At 59.2% G+C, this 15,334-nt stretch overlaps 1 protein-coding gene across 3 annotated transcripts; it reads left to right on the top strand.

The window, feature by feature from the left end:
- Positions 1-310: 310 nt before the first annotated feature.
- SLC25A29 (solute carrier family 25 member 29) lies at positions 311-14,390 on the top strand. 3 transcript variants are annotated; one of them, XM_043921832.1, is made up of 4 exons: positions 311-649; positions 6,556-6,599; positions 11,554-11,637; positions 12,351-14,390. In XM_043921832.1, exons 1-4 carry the CDS (start codon positions 616-618, stop codon positions 13,083-13,085), a joined length of 897 nt encoding a protein of 298 aa, XP_043777767.1. In that variant the 5' UTR covers positions 311-615; the 3' UTR covers positions 13,086-14,390. The 3 variants fall into 3 exon arrangements, with proteins under 3 accessions (XP_043777767.1, XP_043777766.1, XP_043777765.1); XM_043921831.1 differs by having other exon boundaries at positions 9,598-11,637; XM_043921830.1 differs by having other exon boundaries at positions 9,594-11,637.
- Positions 14,391-15,334: the final 944 nt, after the last annotated feature.

Genomic DNA, 15,334 nt, shown 5'->3' with positions numbered 1-15,334 from the left:
AGGCCGGGAAGTTCCCAGGCCGCGCCGGCCCGGGGCTCCCCGGACGCACCGACCCCACCGTCCCGCCGCGGCGGCGCACGCCCTGCTTCCTCTCCGCCGGGGGCGGCGCGGGCGGGCGCACGAAGCGCATTCTTTGTCTGCAGCTCCTCCGCGCCTCCCCCGCCCGCCTGCCCGCTACGTGGCCCCGCCCCGCCCGCACCCCAGGTCCGCCCAGGTCCGCCCGGCCAATGAAACGCCGCGGCGGCGCGCGGGGCCCGGGGCGTTGTCCGCTCCTCGCCCGCCCATTGGCTGAGCTCTGCTCCCCGCCCGACCCCGGCCTGCCGGCCCGGGGGGCGGGACGCGCGGCCCGAGGTGAGGGACCACGGGCGGCGTACGGAAGATCGCAAAGGCCAGCGAGCCGGCTAGTGAGGGACAAACGCCCGGCAAGGAGTCGCGCGCTGAGCCGCCGCCACCGCTACCGCCAGACCCCAGCCTGCGCGGGGCTCCGTGCCAGAAGGCGGCGGCCAGGCCGAGTCCCAGCCCAGCAAAGCAGGGAGGGCCCCCGACGGCGACCAGTCCGGCGAGGGGTCAGCGAAGGAGGACCCGGAGGAAGGCGGCTTCACCGGGGACCCGGCAATGGCGCTCGACTTTCTGGCTGGATGCGCTGGGGGTAAGGAAGCGGGCGGGTCCTGCCCGGGCGAGCGCGGGGGCCGGGGACGCCCGGGGACGAGGCGTCCGGCCTGGGAGGCCAGCTCACCTGCGACCTCTCGGCCCCGTGGCTTGCCCTATGGCTGAGATTTCCTCCCCTGTAAGATGGATTAGCTGTGCTCCTGTTTCACGGGATTCTTGTGGGCGTGAATTGACATCAGGCCCGGAGGGCCCCTAGGGCGCTGTCCACCAAGGCAACTGTCTTTTAAGTCTTTCGCAGCACGTTCGGACGAGCGATCTGGGGCTCGGGGACATTACCGTGGTTGCCAGGGGACCGCCAGAAGGATGCCCCACCACACTCCTTGCCGAGGCCAGCGGACGGCGAGGCTCCGAGCCCATCTCCCTCACGCCAGACCCCAGCCTGCGCCGACCCGGAGCAGGGTCCCCTTCCTGGGCCCAAGAAGTTTGAAACTGCCTCCACCCCGTCTCCCGCAGCCATGTGGGTGGGCTGAGGCCGGGGGCTACCGGACGACCCCCTAGTGAGATGGCCTAAAAGGCGTGGGCCTGACCCCAGGCGCCTAGTCACGCCTTGACGGCCGCCCCCTTCCTGCGCGGTTCTTCTGAGGAACAGACTGGCGGTGGGGGGGCGGGGGTGAAAGTGAAAGTCGCTCAGTCGTGTCCGACTCTTGGCAACCCCATGGCCTATACAGCCCATGGGATTCTCCAGACCAGAACACTGGAGTGGGTAGCCATTTCCTTCTCCAGGGGATCTTCCCAACCCAGGGATCGAACCCAGGTCTCCCACATTGCAGGCGGACTGTTTACCAGCTGAGTCACCAGGGAAGCCCCTGGGAGGGGGGCAGAGTAGGCCTTGGGCTCAGGAGTGCACCCCGTGTGGGGCACCTTCCCCGAGGCCGAGCTGCCCCGCAGCGCTGAGGCCCTGTGTGCCCCCCGGGGACCTTGAGTCCACGTCCCTCTGGGCTGGCTGTGGCCTGACCATGGGCGCTGGGCACTGGCACTTCCCTCTTTGGCCTTTAGTGTGTTTTTCTTGTAGAGTTAATTTATTCAACAGGTATTCACTAGGAGCCAGGTTTAGCTGTCAGGGAAGTGACAGAAGGACTGACGGAAGTGCCAGAGGACTGGCTGAGTGTCCCCAAGCCCTGCCCAAGCTCTGACACTGGGCACTTGTCTCCTCCAGCAGGTCACCTGCCCCCCGGTGACTCTAATAACGCTCTCAGCTACCTGCCAGCCAGCAGCTTCCCTGGAGGAAGAGAAGTGTGGAGAGCAGCCTTAGGCACATAAACCAGCATGATGCTAGCTTCCTGAGAGGAGGAGGCTGATGCAGAAGGGAGTGTGCTGGGAAGTGACCCAGACGGTTACCCAATCAGGCCTCCAGGCCCCAGAGCTTTCGGGCACGTGTCTTCCAAGCCCAGGTGCCAGAGGAGACAGGAGGGGCCGACTTCCATGGACCAAGTTGTCAGTTTTGCCCTGTCCATTCCCCTCTCTGCTGTTCCCACCCCCCCTCCCAGGGACCTCCCCTTGTGTCCTGCCACCAGGCCGGGGGCTCCTCCAGGGTAGGGGGTGGGCAGACCCTTCTCTACCCCACCCCCAATGGGGGCTCAGTCCCAGGGCCAAGGCCCCTTTGCAGCTTCTTGAGGAGCGTGGGTTCTTCCCCCTGAGAAGCAGGATCCTTTCTGTATTCACACAGGTGTGCTGGGAGCTGTGGGGTTTGGGGCGGGAACACTCTTGGTAAAGTCAGACCCATCCCTTCAGACACACACGGTCAAGTCACCCTGGGCTCTTGCTCACCAGGGCCCCTGCCCATCCTCATCACGCCCACCTGGGAGAGACCCTGGCCAGGCCCTGGGTTGGTGAGTGGAAGGCACTCCACGGCCCCCAGACCTGTGGTCCTACCTGGGTCCAGGTGGACGCCTAGGGCTGGAGGTGCCTGTGCTTCCCCCGTGGTGTGAGCGGAGATGGGCGAGGGTAGAAGGGACCCTCTCTCCTGGTATTACTTGACCTAGGAGAAACCTAGGCCCCGAAAAATGCAAGGAGGCCGCCAGGCTCGTCCCTTCCCCCAGCCTCAAGGCTCTAGGGGCCAGTGACCTGACTGTGTCCCAGGCTCAGCTTTCAGAGCAGAGGGGCCGTCCAGGAACCACGTCCGGGTGGCACCCCTAGCCTGAGCCCCAGAGGTTGCCTGGTTTCCTTGGGTTTGAGCTCCTCACCGGCTGGAGGTTCAGGGCAGGTGCAGGCTGTGTTTCTGCCCCCAGGGGCGGCTCTTCATTCAGCGTCCCGGGAGGGTAGATCCCTTCTGATTGGCTGCGTGTGAACCACGTGACCAACCTCGCCCTCTGGGAGGCGGGGTGGGGCCTTGATTGACAGCAGCCCTGAGGCCTTGCAGGGGGCTGGGTCAGAAGGGTCCCAGTACCCCACTTCCACTCCCCCAAGAACTAGAATTTCAAATTCAGAAAATTCAAAACATGAAATGAAAACGGGGGTGGGTCTCAAATGATCAAAACAAAGTGTGTCTTGAAGACCAGAAACACAAAGGTGGAAGAGCTGAGGGACAAGACAGGCTTGGGGTGTCTTCACCCACCTGTCAGTGTTAGTGGCTCCAGAAGGAGGAAAAGGTCTGGCGGTGATGAGTATGATGAATAAATAATAGTGGAAATTTTCTCTGATCACTCTGCTGAGTGAAAGGGCTGAGGGTATTCCAGGCAGAGTTCTTTAAAGAAAAAAGACACACCGTTGGTATCTCCTGGTGATATTCCCAAAATCTACAGATAAAAATCCCAGCAGCTTTCTGATAGAATAAATAAGTTATTGACAAAGGTGAATAGACAGGCTGCCCGTGGATTTCTCATCTGTGGCGCTAGAAACCAGAAGATTCGTGGCCGTGGCCAGAGTTAATGGCCTGGACTCAGTCTTCCCCAGAGCTGAGGACTGTCTTCCCTGATGGCATTAAAGAAACAGGTTTTGCAGATGAGCAGGAGTTCAGATGTGTTACCTCTGAGGGTCGTAATCAAGAGAGGCTCCAGTGATGAAAGTAGAGACCCCAAGATGGAATAGCCCTGAGTCTCGTGAGTTTTGAAGGTGAAGGTCAGTGGAAGATGGGCAGGGTGGGAATGTGCTTGGAGATGGCTCTTGGGGGTAAGGTGGGGCAGTAGAGGGCAGAGAAAGCCTCCTACTCTCACCCCATGGCGGGGTGGTGATAGTTCTTAACCCTGTTTCTACATGCAGGTTCCCTGATAGCTCAGTTGGTAAAGAATCCGCCTGCAATGCAGGAGACCCCGGTTCGATTCCTGGGTCGGGAAGATCCCCTGGAGAAGGGAAAGGCTACCCACTCCAGCGTTCTTGGGCTTCCCTTGTGGCTCAGCTGGTAAAGAATCCACCTGCAGTGTGGAAGACCTGGGTTTGATCCCTGGGTGGAAGATCCCCTGGAGAAGGGAAAGGCCACCCACTCCAGTATTCTGGCCTGGAGAATTCCATGGACTGTATAGTCCACGGGGTCACAAAGAGTTGGACACACTGAGCGACTTTCACTTTCACATGTGGATTATGAGTGTTCTAAAGCAGAGGTAACTCTTAGCTAAACTAAAAAATTAACAAGCAGAAAGGGGATAAATAGTAGTTTGCCTGAACCCACAAAAATGTGGAAAGCAAAGGGGTCATACCCATAAAATAAGACGGAACTGTGTCAGATCTCTTGTCTTGGCAAAACCTGAACCTGCTTCAGACTGGGGTAGAAACCAAAGCCCAGGTGTAGTTTGTTTACGGAACATCTAAAAGTAGTAAGACAAAGTTGAAAATTAGGAACGTCACCAAACTATACCAGATACTCGAGACCAAAAGCAAAGCAGGATTGGCAAAGCTAGTATCAAATAGAGTGGACTTTAAGGTCTGAGGGCTTCCCTTGTGGTTCAGCTGGTAAAGACTCCGCCTGCAATGCAGGAGACCTGGGTTCGATCCCTGGGTTGGGAAGATCCCCTGGAGAAGGGAAAGGCCACCCACTCCAGTATTCTGGCCTGGAGAATTCCAAGGACTGTATAGTCCACGGGGTCATAAAGAGTCAACGATTGAGCGACTTGCACTTTTAAAGTCTGAAGCATTAAACAAGGTGAAAAGGACATTATATAAGGATTAAAAATACAATATGTGAAGAAACATAATAACTCCTATTTACTTGTGGACATCCACTAACGTGGTAACCAGCTCTGATGGGAAGCAGGAGAGATGAGTGGTTAAGAAGGAGGGCTCCAGGCCCAGAAGGTTTGGGTCCAGATCTTGGCTCCACCACTTACTGTGTGGTGTGGACATATATCACTTTCCTGTGCCTCAGTTTCCTCATCTGTAAAATGGGCTAATAGTCCTTTACATACATAAGAGGGAGAGTTGGTACACATACAAAGCTAAGAATGGTAACCAGCAGGTAGAAATGTGACTGTGACTCAATGAATATTAGCCTGTTTAATTGCTCTATTATACATTGAAATATAGCAATAAATATAGTAATAAATCACCAATGCAATGGACATGAACTCGGGCAAACTCGGGGAGATGGTGAGGGACAGGGAAGCCTGGCGTGCTGCAGTCCACGGGGTCACAAAGAGTCGGACACGACTGGACGACTGAACAACAACATAGCAATAAAAGCAGAGCTGTAAGATGTACACACGTGGAGTTCCAGGGAGGACAGCACGGGGTCAGTGGGGCAGTTAGCACACCTGTCTGAGCCTCACTCTCCTCCGTGAAGCGGAGTAACAAGACTGGTCCACAGGGATGCTTGTACCCTGCACAGCACACAGAACTCTGACAGGCGCTTGTGAGCCATTCGGGGGGGGGGGGGGGGGGGGCTTGTCCTTTTCTGGGAGGGTGGATCTTTACAGGCCCTAGGCTGATATATAACCAAGCACGAACACAGAGTCGTGGGCGGCCACCCCGGGCACAGCGTGGCTCCCGAGCAGGGCAGGGGAGCCGTCAGCCAGCAGCTGCGATGCCTCACGTCCGGGTCAGCACTCCAGGACCAGGGGCAGCCCCGGGGAAGGCTGACTCTCAGTCCTGTACAAGTGCAGAGGGTGAGGCTCAGACGCTGAGTCCTTTGTGAGCTCAGCCAGCTGGGAAATGACAGAGGGAGAATTCAAACCTGGGTGAGGGGCTGGCCCCAAGTCCAGAACCCCTGGAGCCCCCGACCGTGCCAGGCATTCGGAGCAGTGGGAACATCTGAGAAATGGCTTCGACAACCTCCCAAGGGGCACCTTCTCTCTCTCTTTTTTAAACTTTTTGTTTTATATTGGAGCATAGCTAATTAACAGTATTGTGAGAGCATCACGTGGACAGTGAAGGGACTCAGCCATACATGTCCATGCATCCATTCTCCCCCAAACCCCCTCCCATCCAGGCTGCCACAGAACATTGAGCAAAGGTCCCTGTGCGCTACAGGCGGTCCTTGTTGGTTATCCATTTTAAATACAGCAGTGTGTGCACACGTCCATCCCAAACTCCCTAACCATCCCTTCCCCTCACCCTTCCCTCTGGCACCCCTAAGTGTGTTCTCTAAGTCTGTGAGTCTGTTTTGTAAGGAAGCTTATTTGTATCATTTCCTTTTAGATTCCACATACAGGGGATGTCATATAGTATTTCTCCTCTGTCTGACTTACTTCACTCAGTGGGACACTCTCTGGGTCCATCCAGGTTGCTGCATCAAGGGGCACCTTCTTTTGTCCCCTGCAATGGGCAGCCGGACGGAGAGAGTCACCAGCTTTGAGTCTGACAGATCCTGGCTTGGCCTTGGGACGGCCACCCTCCCCTCACCCCACCCCAAGGATCAAGGGGCTCCCGGGATGTGCCAGGCACATCCTTGCTGGACCCGTGCCCCACACGGCGGTTTCTGGGGTGTCTGGGTCACGGGCTGTCCTTTCTCTCCCCCAGGTGTGGCAGGCGTGCTGGTGGGACACCCGTTTGACACGGTCAAGGTGAGTCTCTCATCGCTGTTTTATCCTCAGGCCACGGTGGAGGTGCAGACATTGGAGGGAGGTTTGCAGGGTCGGGGCGGCAGGATACCCCTTTCTGGTGACCATCTCAGGAGCCCCCCAAGGTCCTCCCACAGCTCAGAAGGTAGAATCAGGCTTCTCCCTGATGCCCAGGCCAGCAGCGGCCTGTCCAGCAGGCCGGCCGGGCCTTTCCTCCTGGTCTGTTCCTCCATCTCCCAGCTGGGGCTGAACTTGGAGGTCCATCCTGATGCTTGGCCACCTGGGACAGAGGGACTGCCCAGAGCCAGGGGCATGCACCCTGTCCTCACCCAGAACGCCTCCAGACTGCTTCTAGCAGGCAAGGATTCAGAGAGAATTACAGAGAAATCACACATCAGCCTTTCCCGTGACCACGATCCCCCCAGAGTGGTGGGCCTTGGGGCTGACACTGCCCGGGCATTTCTTGGGGGGCTGCAGAGAATAGCTCCGGGGAGGAGCCCCCACTCCCCCTCTCCACGAGCCCACTCCTTGGCACAGGGTTGGGGCCCGGGTTCTCCGACGCCTCAGTGGAAACCAATAGAGTCCACGTTCCCAGCTGAAAACTCCCAAATAAGATCTGCCCTCTGTTGTTGGGGGTTTTGTCCTTAAACTAGCCAAGTCGGGCCCCTTCCTCTCGGGCTTCCCCAGGAGCCCGGCGAACTGCAAGCAGTGGGCCCTAGCCCAGACCCTGTAGCCCGCTGAACCCTGAACTTGGCTCCTCTTCCCTCAGGGGCGAGGGTGGAGCAAAGACAAGGATGTCACCCGTGTGTAGGTGGGCTTGAGAGACCCCCGTCTCCTCCTTTTTCAGGAACCCAGGTGTCCCTGGGCCGAGAACAGGTCCTCTGACTACAGTAGGGCTGCATTTCCTCCAGCACAGGCCCCGAGCACTGTGCTCTGACCTTAGAAAGGTCTGTCCCAGGGTCCGAAGTGGCCCAGTGGTTAAGACTCTGCGCTTTCACCGCTGTGGGCTGGGGCCCCATCCCTGGTCGGGGAACTAAGATCCTCCAAGCCACTCCAAAAACAAACAAGACAGGTCTCTCTCTGGGCCTTGCGCAGCTAGCTCCAGGCCCCCTGGCCGCCCACCTGCCGGTCACTTTACCTCCGAGCCAACTGTTCTGACCTGCACAGTGAGGGGCTGGCGAGATTTCCCGAAGCCTCCGGGCCCGGCACAGCGGTGTGGTTTGTGCTGGATTGAATTGTTAGTTCCGAAGGGCATGGATTCCTTCCACCCCAGAAGGCAAGGCCAGGCTCTCTTGCCACGCAGTGGGCCCCCGTGTCCCTCCAGGGCTGGGGGAGCCTGTGCACGTGGGGCCACGGTCATGTGCTGTGCGTGCCTCTCAAAGCTGCATCTAGCCCAGAAGTGTCTCTGATTCACTTCCTCTGCCCAGCTCCGCAGAGGCGTCTCTGAGCTGGGACTCGGCCAGGCCTTCTTCAGGCGCCTCCTTGGGGTCCCCCCCGACCCCCCACCCAGGTCAGTCCCTCCAGGCTGGGGGCCACTTTGTTCTGGTGCCTCCAGCTCCCTCTGAGCTCCCGAGCCGTGACCAGCGCCCCAGGGGCAGCCTGAGCTCAGGAACCCCTCCACCGCTGGGCTCCTGCCCTGCCCCACCTTACCTGGCACCTGGGGGTTGGCCTTTGAGGAAATCCATTTGTAACTGTTTTAGTTTTTGCCACTGCGGCCCACCAGCATCACCTCTGCGCAAATCGATCTTTAAAAAGCCAAGCCTTTTTAAAGGGGAAAAAAACCCACCTCTAGCAAGTCCCCATTGTCACTCAAGTTCGTGACCCTTCTTGCCCACCCCCCACCCCCATGCGCTCAGACCCTGTGACCTTCTGCTGATTCCAGGTAGAGCCGCTCAGCTCTTTTGGTTTAACTTAATGCCAAAGGCTTTTTTTTTTTTTTTTCCTGGCTCTTTTGCATTATAAAAGTTAAGCATTCTTGGGACTTCCCCAGTGGTCCAGTGGCTAAGCTTCCAATGCAAGGGGCCTGAGTTTGATCCCTGGTCAGGGAACTAGATTCCACATGCCACAACTAAGATCTGGCACAGCCAAATAAATAAATATTTAAAAAAATAATAATAATAAGCATTCTCAGTCAAAGAAAACAGGAAAACGCTGGGGTTTTTTTAAATGTGTTTTAATTAAAACACATACATTAAAAAAAAAACAACCCACATACATACACACTTTTTTTGGTTAGCTTTCTATTACAAAAGTAATGTAGGGTGTAAAAGAATGCTCACCATAACAGACACATATAAACAAAACAAAACAAACAAACAAAAAAACTAGTCCTTTATGTAACCTTTCCCCCAACCCTGTTAATGATTTCTACCAGAAAACATACATGCACACAGGCCCATATATAGTCCTGGCTTTTGGCAAAAGTGGGATTTACTCCCCCAGCTCTGCAAGTGGTCATTTTCACTGAAGTGTTTCACGTGGAGACCCACGCCCACGTGCTCACCGCCGAAGCACAAACCTGTGAGGAGAAATGAGGCATCCCTCCCCGCAGAAACCCCCGTCCCCTCCTAACACCCCCGCCCTCCCCTCTTCCAGGCGGCCAGCACCCTAACTTCTCATCCACGGTCCTGTTTTCATGAACTTGGACCTGGGTTTCCGAATGCATGAGGGGACACCCACATTGCAGTTCCATCCACACCATCTCGTGACTGCTACCTCGGCAGTGTGTCCCCCCAGGTCCTTGGAACAGAAATTTGAGTCCAAGACGTGGTTCACCTCTGTGGCGCCCAGAACCACAGCCACTGCCCTTGGACACACCACCTTCACACGCGTTTCTGTGGACGTGTCTGGGCCCTCTCTCACCAGGGAGCAGCCGGCCCCGGGCGGGGGCGGGGGCGGGGAGGCCAGGCCGGGGAGGCCAGGGCCTGGCCTCGGGGGTCCCGGGCCTGGATGTGATGTTGAAATTTTGTGTTGCTTTAACTGCCTTTACTTTCTAAGCTAGGGGCTGTCTCCGTCCATAGCAAAATGTAACTTTGTTGTAGATGAGCGTAAGCCTCATCCCGGAGAGCGCTAGTAAGTACAGACCAGGTGAACCCAACGCTTCTCTTCTCTGCCCAAACCAGACCCCGGGCCTGGACCCTGCCCCACCACCCCGCACCCACCAGACTGCCCTCCCAGACTGGCAGGGGCAGGGAGGGTATGAGATGAGCTTGCACCCAAGCACAGGTCCCGGGGTGGGGGCCCTGGGGGCTGGTTGAGAAACAGTAGCCCCGTCTCGATAGGGGGTTCTTTATGCGGGGTCTCCCAGCCCTGGGGGGGAAGCTGGGAACCTCCTGGGGTTGATGTATAAATGACTTACTTTTCCAGGGGTGGGTCCGTCAATCCTCCAATGAGATCCTACTACCCCCAAGTGTTAAAAACCTCAACTCTAGATTCTATAAGACTCAGGCCACATTTTACCCCAGACCTGGTTCCCCCAAGCCTCCCAGATGTGAGTGCCCATCCCAGCCCCGGGGGTCAGACACAAAGGGGAGATCCCCTGCAGCCTCTTGTGGGACCCGAGCTGGCCCGAGCCTGGGCGTGAAACCAAGTCCAGCCTGCCAGGATGGCACCGGGGTGTCCGTAAGTCTGACCCACGGAGGGCAGGGCACAGCTCCGTTTCACATCATCTCTGCTGACACGGCCTCCTTGGTGCCGGTGTCAGGGGCCACAGGAGGAAAAGCCAGTCCTCCAGAGACCCCCGGACGTCGAAGGGAAAGTGGGAAGCCTCCCATCACAGAAGCAACCTGAGGCAGAGCTCATGGTGTTAAGATGCCCTCAGAGTTCTTGAGTGGTTGTGCTCTTCTCCGAGCTGGCAGCCAGGGTGGGGCGGGTTGCTGGGGTGGTCAGCGGCCTCTCAGAGCAGTGGTCGCCAGCGTTGAGGTCCCCGTGTGCAGGCATGAGATTTCTTTTTTGCTTACAACACATTTTTTTCTGTAAGTGCATTCGCCAGCACCCTCAACACCACTCTGGCCACGACCAACACAGCCACTCATGTCCCTGGAGAGGACAGCCTTGACCGAGTTGCAGGATCTTTCTGAGCCTCGGTTTTCCCATCTTTGAAACAGGAGTGACCCCGACCCCACTTCAGCCAGTGATCACGACGGAGCCCCTCTCCACTGCCCGGCACAGAGAGGCGCTCACGCCATGGCCAGGGCTGTAGTGGGGATCGCGTCTGAGTCAGAGCTGAGCCCAGGGCCGAACCTAGCTTACCCGCCTCCCCCAGACACAGGAAGAAAAAATGCTTCTGCTCTGACCCTGGGGGATGAGCGTTAAAGACTGAGATAAGCTCTCTGTGGACAAAGAGTGCTTTCTTTGGCTCTGGCCTGCTGGGCTCCGAGGGCCCTCGAGCCCTGGAGCTGCTGACTTGGTCCCAAGGAGGCGACCAGTGGCTCTCCGCTCACCGCTTTACTAACTCATGACCACTGCCCTCCCCAGGGGCCACCGGCAGAAACCAAGCGGAAGGCCCAAAAGGCCCAGGGCTCCTCACTGAACACCCATGGGCATTCCCAGCCCCGATGTGGAGAGCGCGTGGTGGGGTGTTAAGACTGGACACCCCTTGGGCATCGGCCAGGACTTGCTTCCGGGATGGTGGGAGGTCTCGGGAGATGCCTTAGGCCTCACTGTCAGTACCTCGTGCGGAGATAGTGAACAGGGGTCTTGGGGACCCCCAGCCCTCTGCAGCTGGCTGTCTCCGTGACTGTTTGTCCACAGACAGCCCTCCCTAAAAATGGCACAGATATCCAGCCCCCTCCCTGGGATTCCAAAAGCCACAGAAAGCTCCTTGGCTCCCTGCCTCATGGGTCCAACCTCAGGCCTCCTGGAGAGAGTCTCCCCGGGGGTCCTGCGTGCTGGCCCCAGAGAGCTGGGCACTCTGACTCCACGCAGCCACTTGACTTACACTGGGTCCTCCTTCCAGGTGCGGCTTCAGGTCCAGAGTGTGGAGAAGCCCCAATACCGAGGGACCTTGCACTGCTTCCAGGCCATCATCAAGCAGGAGAGTGTGAGTGCCTGGGGCCCGTGAGGGTCAGGTGGGGAGCCAGCCTCAGCATTGCCTCTGCAGTGCTGTGGGTCTGGACCACAGGGGCTTCCCTGACAGCTCAGTTGGTAAAGAATCCGCCTGCAATGCTGGAGACCCCAGTTCGATCCCTGGGTCGGGAAGATCCGCTGGAGAAGGGAAAAGCTACCCACTCCAGTATTCTTGGGCTTCCCTGGTGGCTCAGCTGGTAAAGAATCCACCTGCAATGCGGGAGACCTGGGTTCGATTCCTGGGTTAGGAAGATCCCCTGGAGAAGGGAACAGTTACCCACTCCAGTATTGCGGCCTGGAGAATTCCATGGACTGTATAGTCCGTGGGGTCAAAAAGAGTGGAGCACGCCTGAGCCCCTTTCCCTTTCACTTTCTTTCACTGGACCACAGGAGGTGGAGCAGGACACCCTGCCTCTGCGATGCTGTGGCCCCTGGACCGCAGAGCCGGGAGAGGAGGTGGTGGGCAACTCAGGGGCACAGCCAGGCTTTGGAAACGGGAGGGCGGGTGTGCCCGGGCCTCTCAGATTGAGAACCTGGGTTCTGATCAAATTCTGCTTGGTCCTCATGAGCAGCTGAGGTGGGTCGGGGCAGCCACCACCGGCATGGAGGGTCCCGGGGGGAAGGTGGTGAGCAGCTCTATAGACTCCAAGCCGGAGCGCACCTGACGCCTCTCCGTGCGCCCCGCAGGTGCTGGGCCTGTACCGAGGCCTGGGGTCGCCACTCCTGGGGCTGACCTTCATCAACGCGCTGGTGTTCGGCGTGCAGGGCAACACCCTGCGGGCGCTGGGCCGGGACTCACCGCTGAACCAGTTCCTGGCGGGCGCGGCGGCAGGGGCCATCCAGTGCGTCATCTGCTGCCCCATGGAGCTGGCCAAGACACGGCTGCAGCTTCAGGAGGCAGGCCCGGCGCGCACCTACCGCGGGCCCCTGGACTGCCTGGCACAGATCTACCGGCAGGAGGGCCTGCGCGGCGTCAACCGGGGCATGGCATCCACGCTGCTGCGCGAGACGCCCAGCTTCGGCGTCTACTTCCTCACCTACGACGTACTGACGCGCGCACTGGGCTGCGAGCCGGGGGACCGCCTGCTGGTGCCCAAGCTGCTGCTGGCGGGCGGCACGTCGGGCATCGCATCCTGGCTCTCCACGTACCCCGTGGACGTGGTCAAGTCGCGGCTGCAGGCCGACGGGCTGCAGGGCGCGCCACGCTACCGGGGCATCGTCGACTGCGTGCAACAGAGCTACCGCGCCGAGGGCTGGCGCGTCTTCACGCGGGGGCTGGCATCCACGCTGCTGCGCGCTTTCCCGGTCAACGCCGCCACCTTCGCCACCGTCACCGTGGTGCTCAGCTACGCGCGCGGCGAGGAGGCCCGGCTCGAGGGCGACGCCGGCTCCGCCGCCCTGGCCCAGCCCTCCAGCCTGTGATGCCCCCTGCCCCTCCTTCCCGGGGGCCGCTTTTCCAAAACGCAGCCCAGACTCTTCCAAAACTGTAAATGGGTCCCCCGCCGACCGCCCTGCCCCAGACGCCCGAGACTCCATGCACTATGGGCTCCGTCAGACCTGGGTTGAATTCCACTCCTCAGCTGGGTGGGCCTTGGCTGCAGTACTTGACCTCCTTTGGCCTTTCTCGGCTGTGAAATGGGGAGCCTGTTCCCCGTGTCGTACTGTCAGGAAGCTCAGAGATGCTGCCTGTGGAGCACCCAGCCTGGCACTGTTACAGGCTTCTGGAGTCTTTCAGAAACCCAGCCAACACTCCAACCCTTCCCTGGGATCCTGGCCACACCTCCAGGGGGGTTTCTGAAGACCCACCAATGGGCTTGCCAGTGACTCATTAATTCTCAAATCCTCCACCTGCAGAGCTCCAGGAACACTTCTAGACCACCTGTCCGGTCTGTGTTAGGAACGGAGGGGCAGCTCAGGCGCCTTCTGGGGTCCCAGAACCCAACCCCCTGCCAGCACACCCCAGCTTCTCCAGGCTGCAAGGCTGGGAATACCCCTACTCCCGCCACTCCCACTGGAGGGTAACCTGGGGACCACTAAGAAGCCATGGAACCTTCTGGAAGTTCCACGTTAGCTCAGGAGCTGGGGTGAGGGAGCAGGCGCAGGTCAGTGGAAGGGGAGATCACCACAGGTAAACAGAGTCATGGCAAGGGGGAGTCTTACCACTCTCTGAGCCTCAGGATGCCCATCTGTAAAATGGGGACATGACTCAGCTGATGTCTGTGGCCCAGGCCCACTGCCGACGGCCGGGCTTCCCCGAGGTTTGCAGAGGGGTCAGCAGGGAGAACCCTGTGGGACCCCTGAGCCCTGGGAAATGGTGTCTTTCCCAGGCAGTCAGTCTCAATGCTTTGCATTCCCGCGAGTCCCAGGCGGGGCCTGTGAGTGGGCACGGGTCTGACCAGTTTGGGCCCCTCGAGGCCAAAGGGCATGTGCGCCCACGCGACCGGGGCCGTCACTAGAAGCCGGCCGGTGGTGTGAGCTCCGGCAGCCTGGGCACGGCTGGCACCTCGTGGCCGGGAGACCAGACAGGGAGGCGAATGCTTTTGCACAAGTTGGAGGTGACTGTGGCCTCCACGGTGACTGGAGGTGACTGGCCCTACTCCCAGGAGGCGGGCTGAGCTCAAGGAAGCCAGGATGACCCTCCCCCCAGCCCCTCCCACCCCCCCCACCCCCACGTGGCATCATTGTTGTACAGAAACCTCCGAGGGAATAAAGTGCTCTTTGTTTTTTAAGAGTGAGGTTTCATTTGTGTATCACAGAGGAAGGGGGTTCACCCCCACCCCCTCACAGGAGTCGGAGGGGCCGGCCTGGTGGTTGGCCTGACCCAGGCCAGCGACAGGGCACCTCCAGACCCTCAGTTTCCCCATCTACAAAATGGGGCTAATGGAGGCGTGAGGGGTGGACTGAAGTTCACCAACATGCTGGGTGCAGCCTCAGCCAGGTAGTGAGTGCGTCTCCGTCTGTTGTGACCCAGGGAGGGGAGGCCCGGTCCCTGCCCAGCGGGAGGGTGGGCAGGGCAGGCGCGTGGGCAGGGTAGGCACCTGGGCAGGGCAGGCGCTGTGTGCCGTGAGCTCCCTGGAAGGACTGAGGTGGGAGGGCTCGGGGGACCCTAGCTGAATCCGGAGGAGGGAGCTCTGCGGGGAGGATGGACTTGTCCTGAGCTTGACCTAGACCAACCTAAGGATCCCTGAGGGCTTCCTGAAGGAGGCCTTCCGTGCCAGAGGGGTGTCTTCCTGTCCGCCCACCCCCACTTCTGCTCAGCCTCCCGGAATCAATCGGGCCACCCTGCGTCTCCACAGCTCCGAGCCTGGAGACTCCTTTCAACCGCTGAGCCAGAAACCTCTGCCCCCCGGCAGAGGAGAGGAGAGCTGGAGAGAGAGGCCCAGCTTCCCCCCAGGAGCGCTCTGGGATCCTGCCCCCTTACAGCCCGCCGAATCCCCCGTACCAGCCTGTGACGTCAGGCTTGTCTGCAGTTTCCAAGGACAGGAGGGCGGGAAGGAGCTGGCTGGTGACCCCAGGCCGGGTGTCCTCAGGTTAACCCAGGAGGGTCCCCCATTCCCCAGTCCTAGGCAGCGGCTCTGTCCTCAGTGAGGTCCCCCTGCCTCACATTTCTATTTCCTCTGAAAGAAACCAGGCAGATGCTAAAGCCCAGGGTCCCCGCTCCCAGCCTTGCT

The sequence above is a fragment of the Cervus elaphus genome, chromosome 13 (genome assembly GCF_910594005.1).
Source record: "Cervus elaphus chromosome 13, mCerEla1.1, whole genome shotgun sequence".
NCBI lineage: Eukaryota > Metazoa > Chordata > Mammalia > Artiodactyla > Cervidae > Cervus > Cervus elaphus.
The sequence above is the reverse complement of the archived record's forward strand: the minus strand, read 5'-3'. Positions and strand labels throughout refer to the sequence as shown.

Excerpts from the sequence above, each read along its gene's own strand:
- SLC25A29 (XM_043921831.1), top strand. The coding sequence starts at position 11,365 with ATGGCACAGATATCCAGCCCCCTCCCTGGGATTCCAAAAGCCACAGAA. Across the intron at positions 11,638-12,350 it reads CCATCATCAAGCAGGAGAGT|GTGCTGGGCCTGTACCGAGG; the intron begins GTGAGTGCCTGG and ends TGCGCCCCGCAG.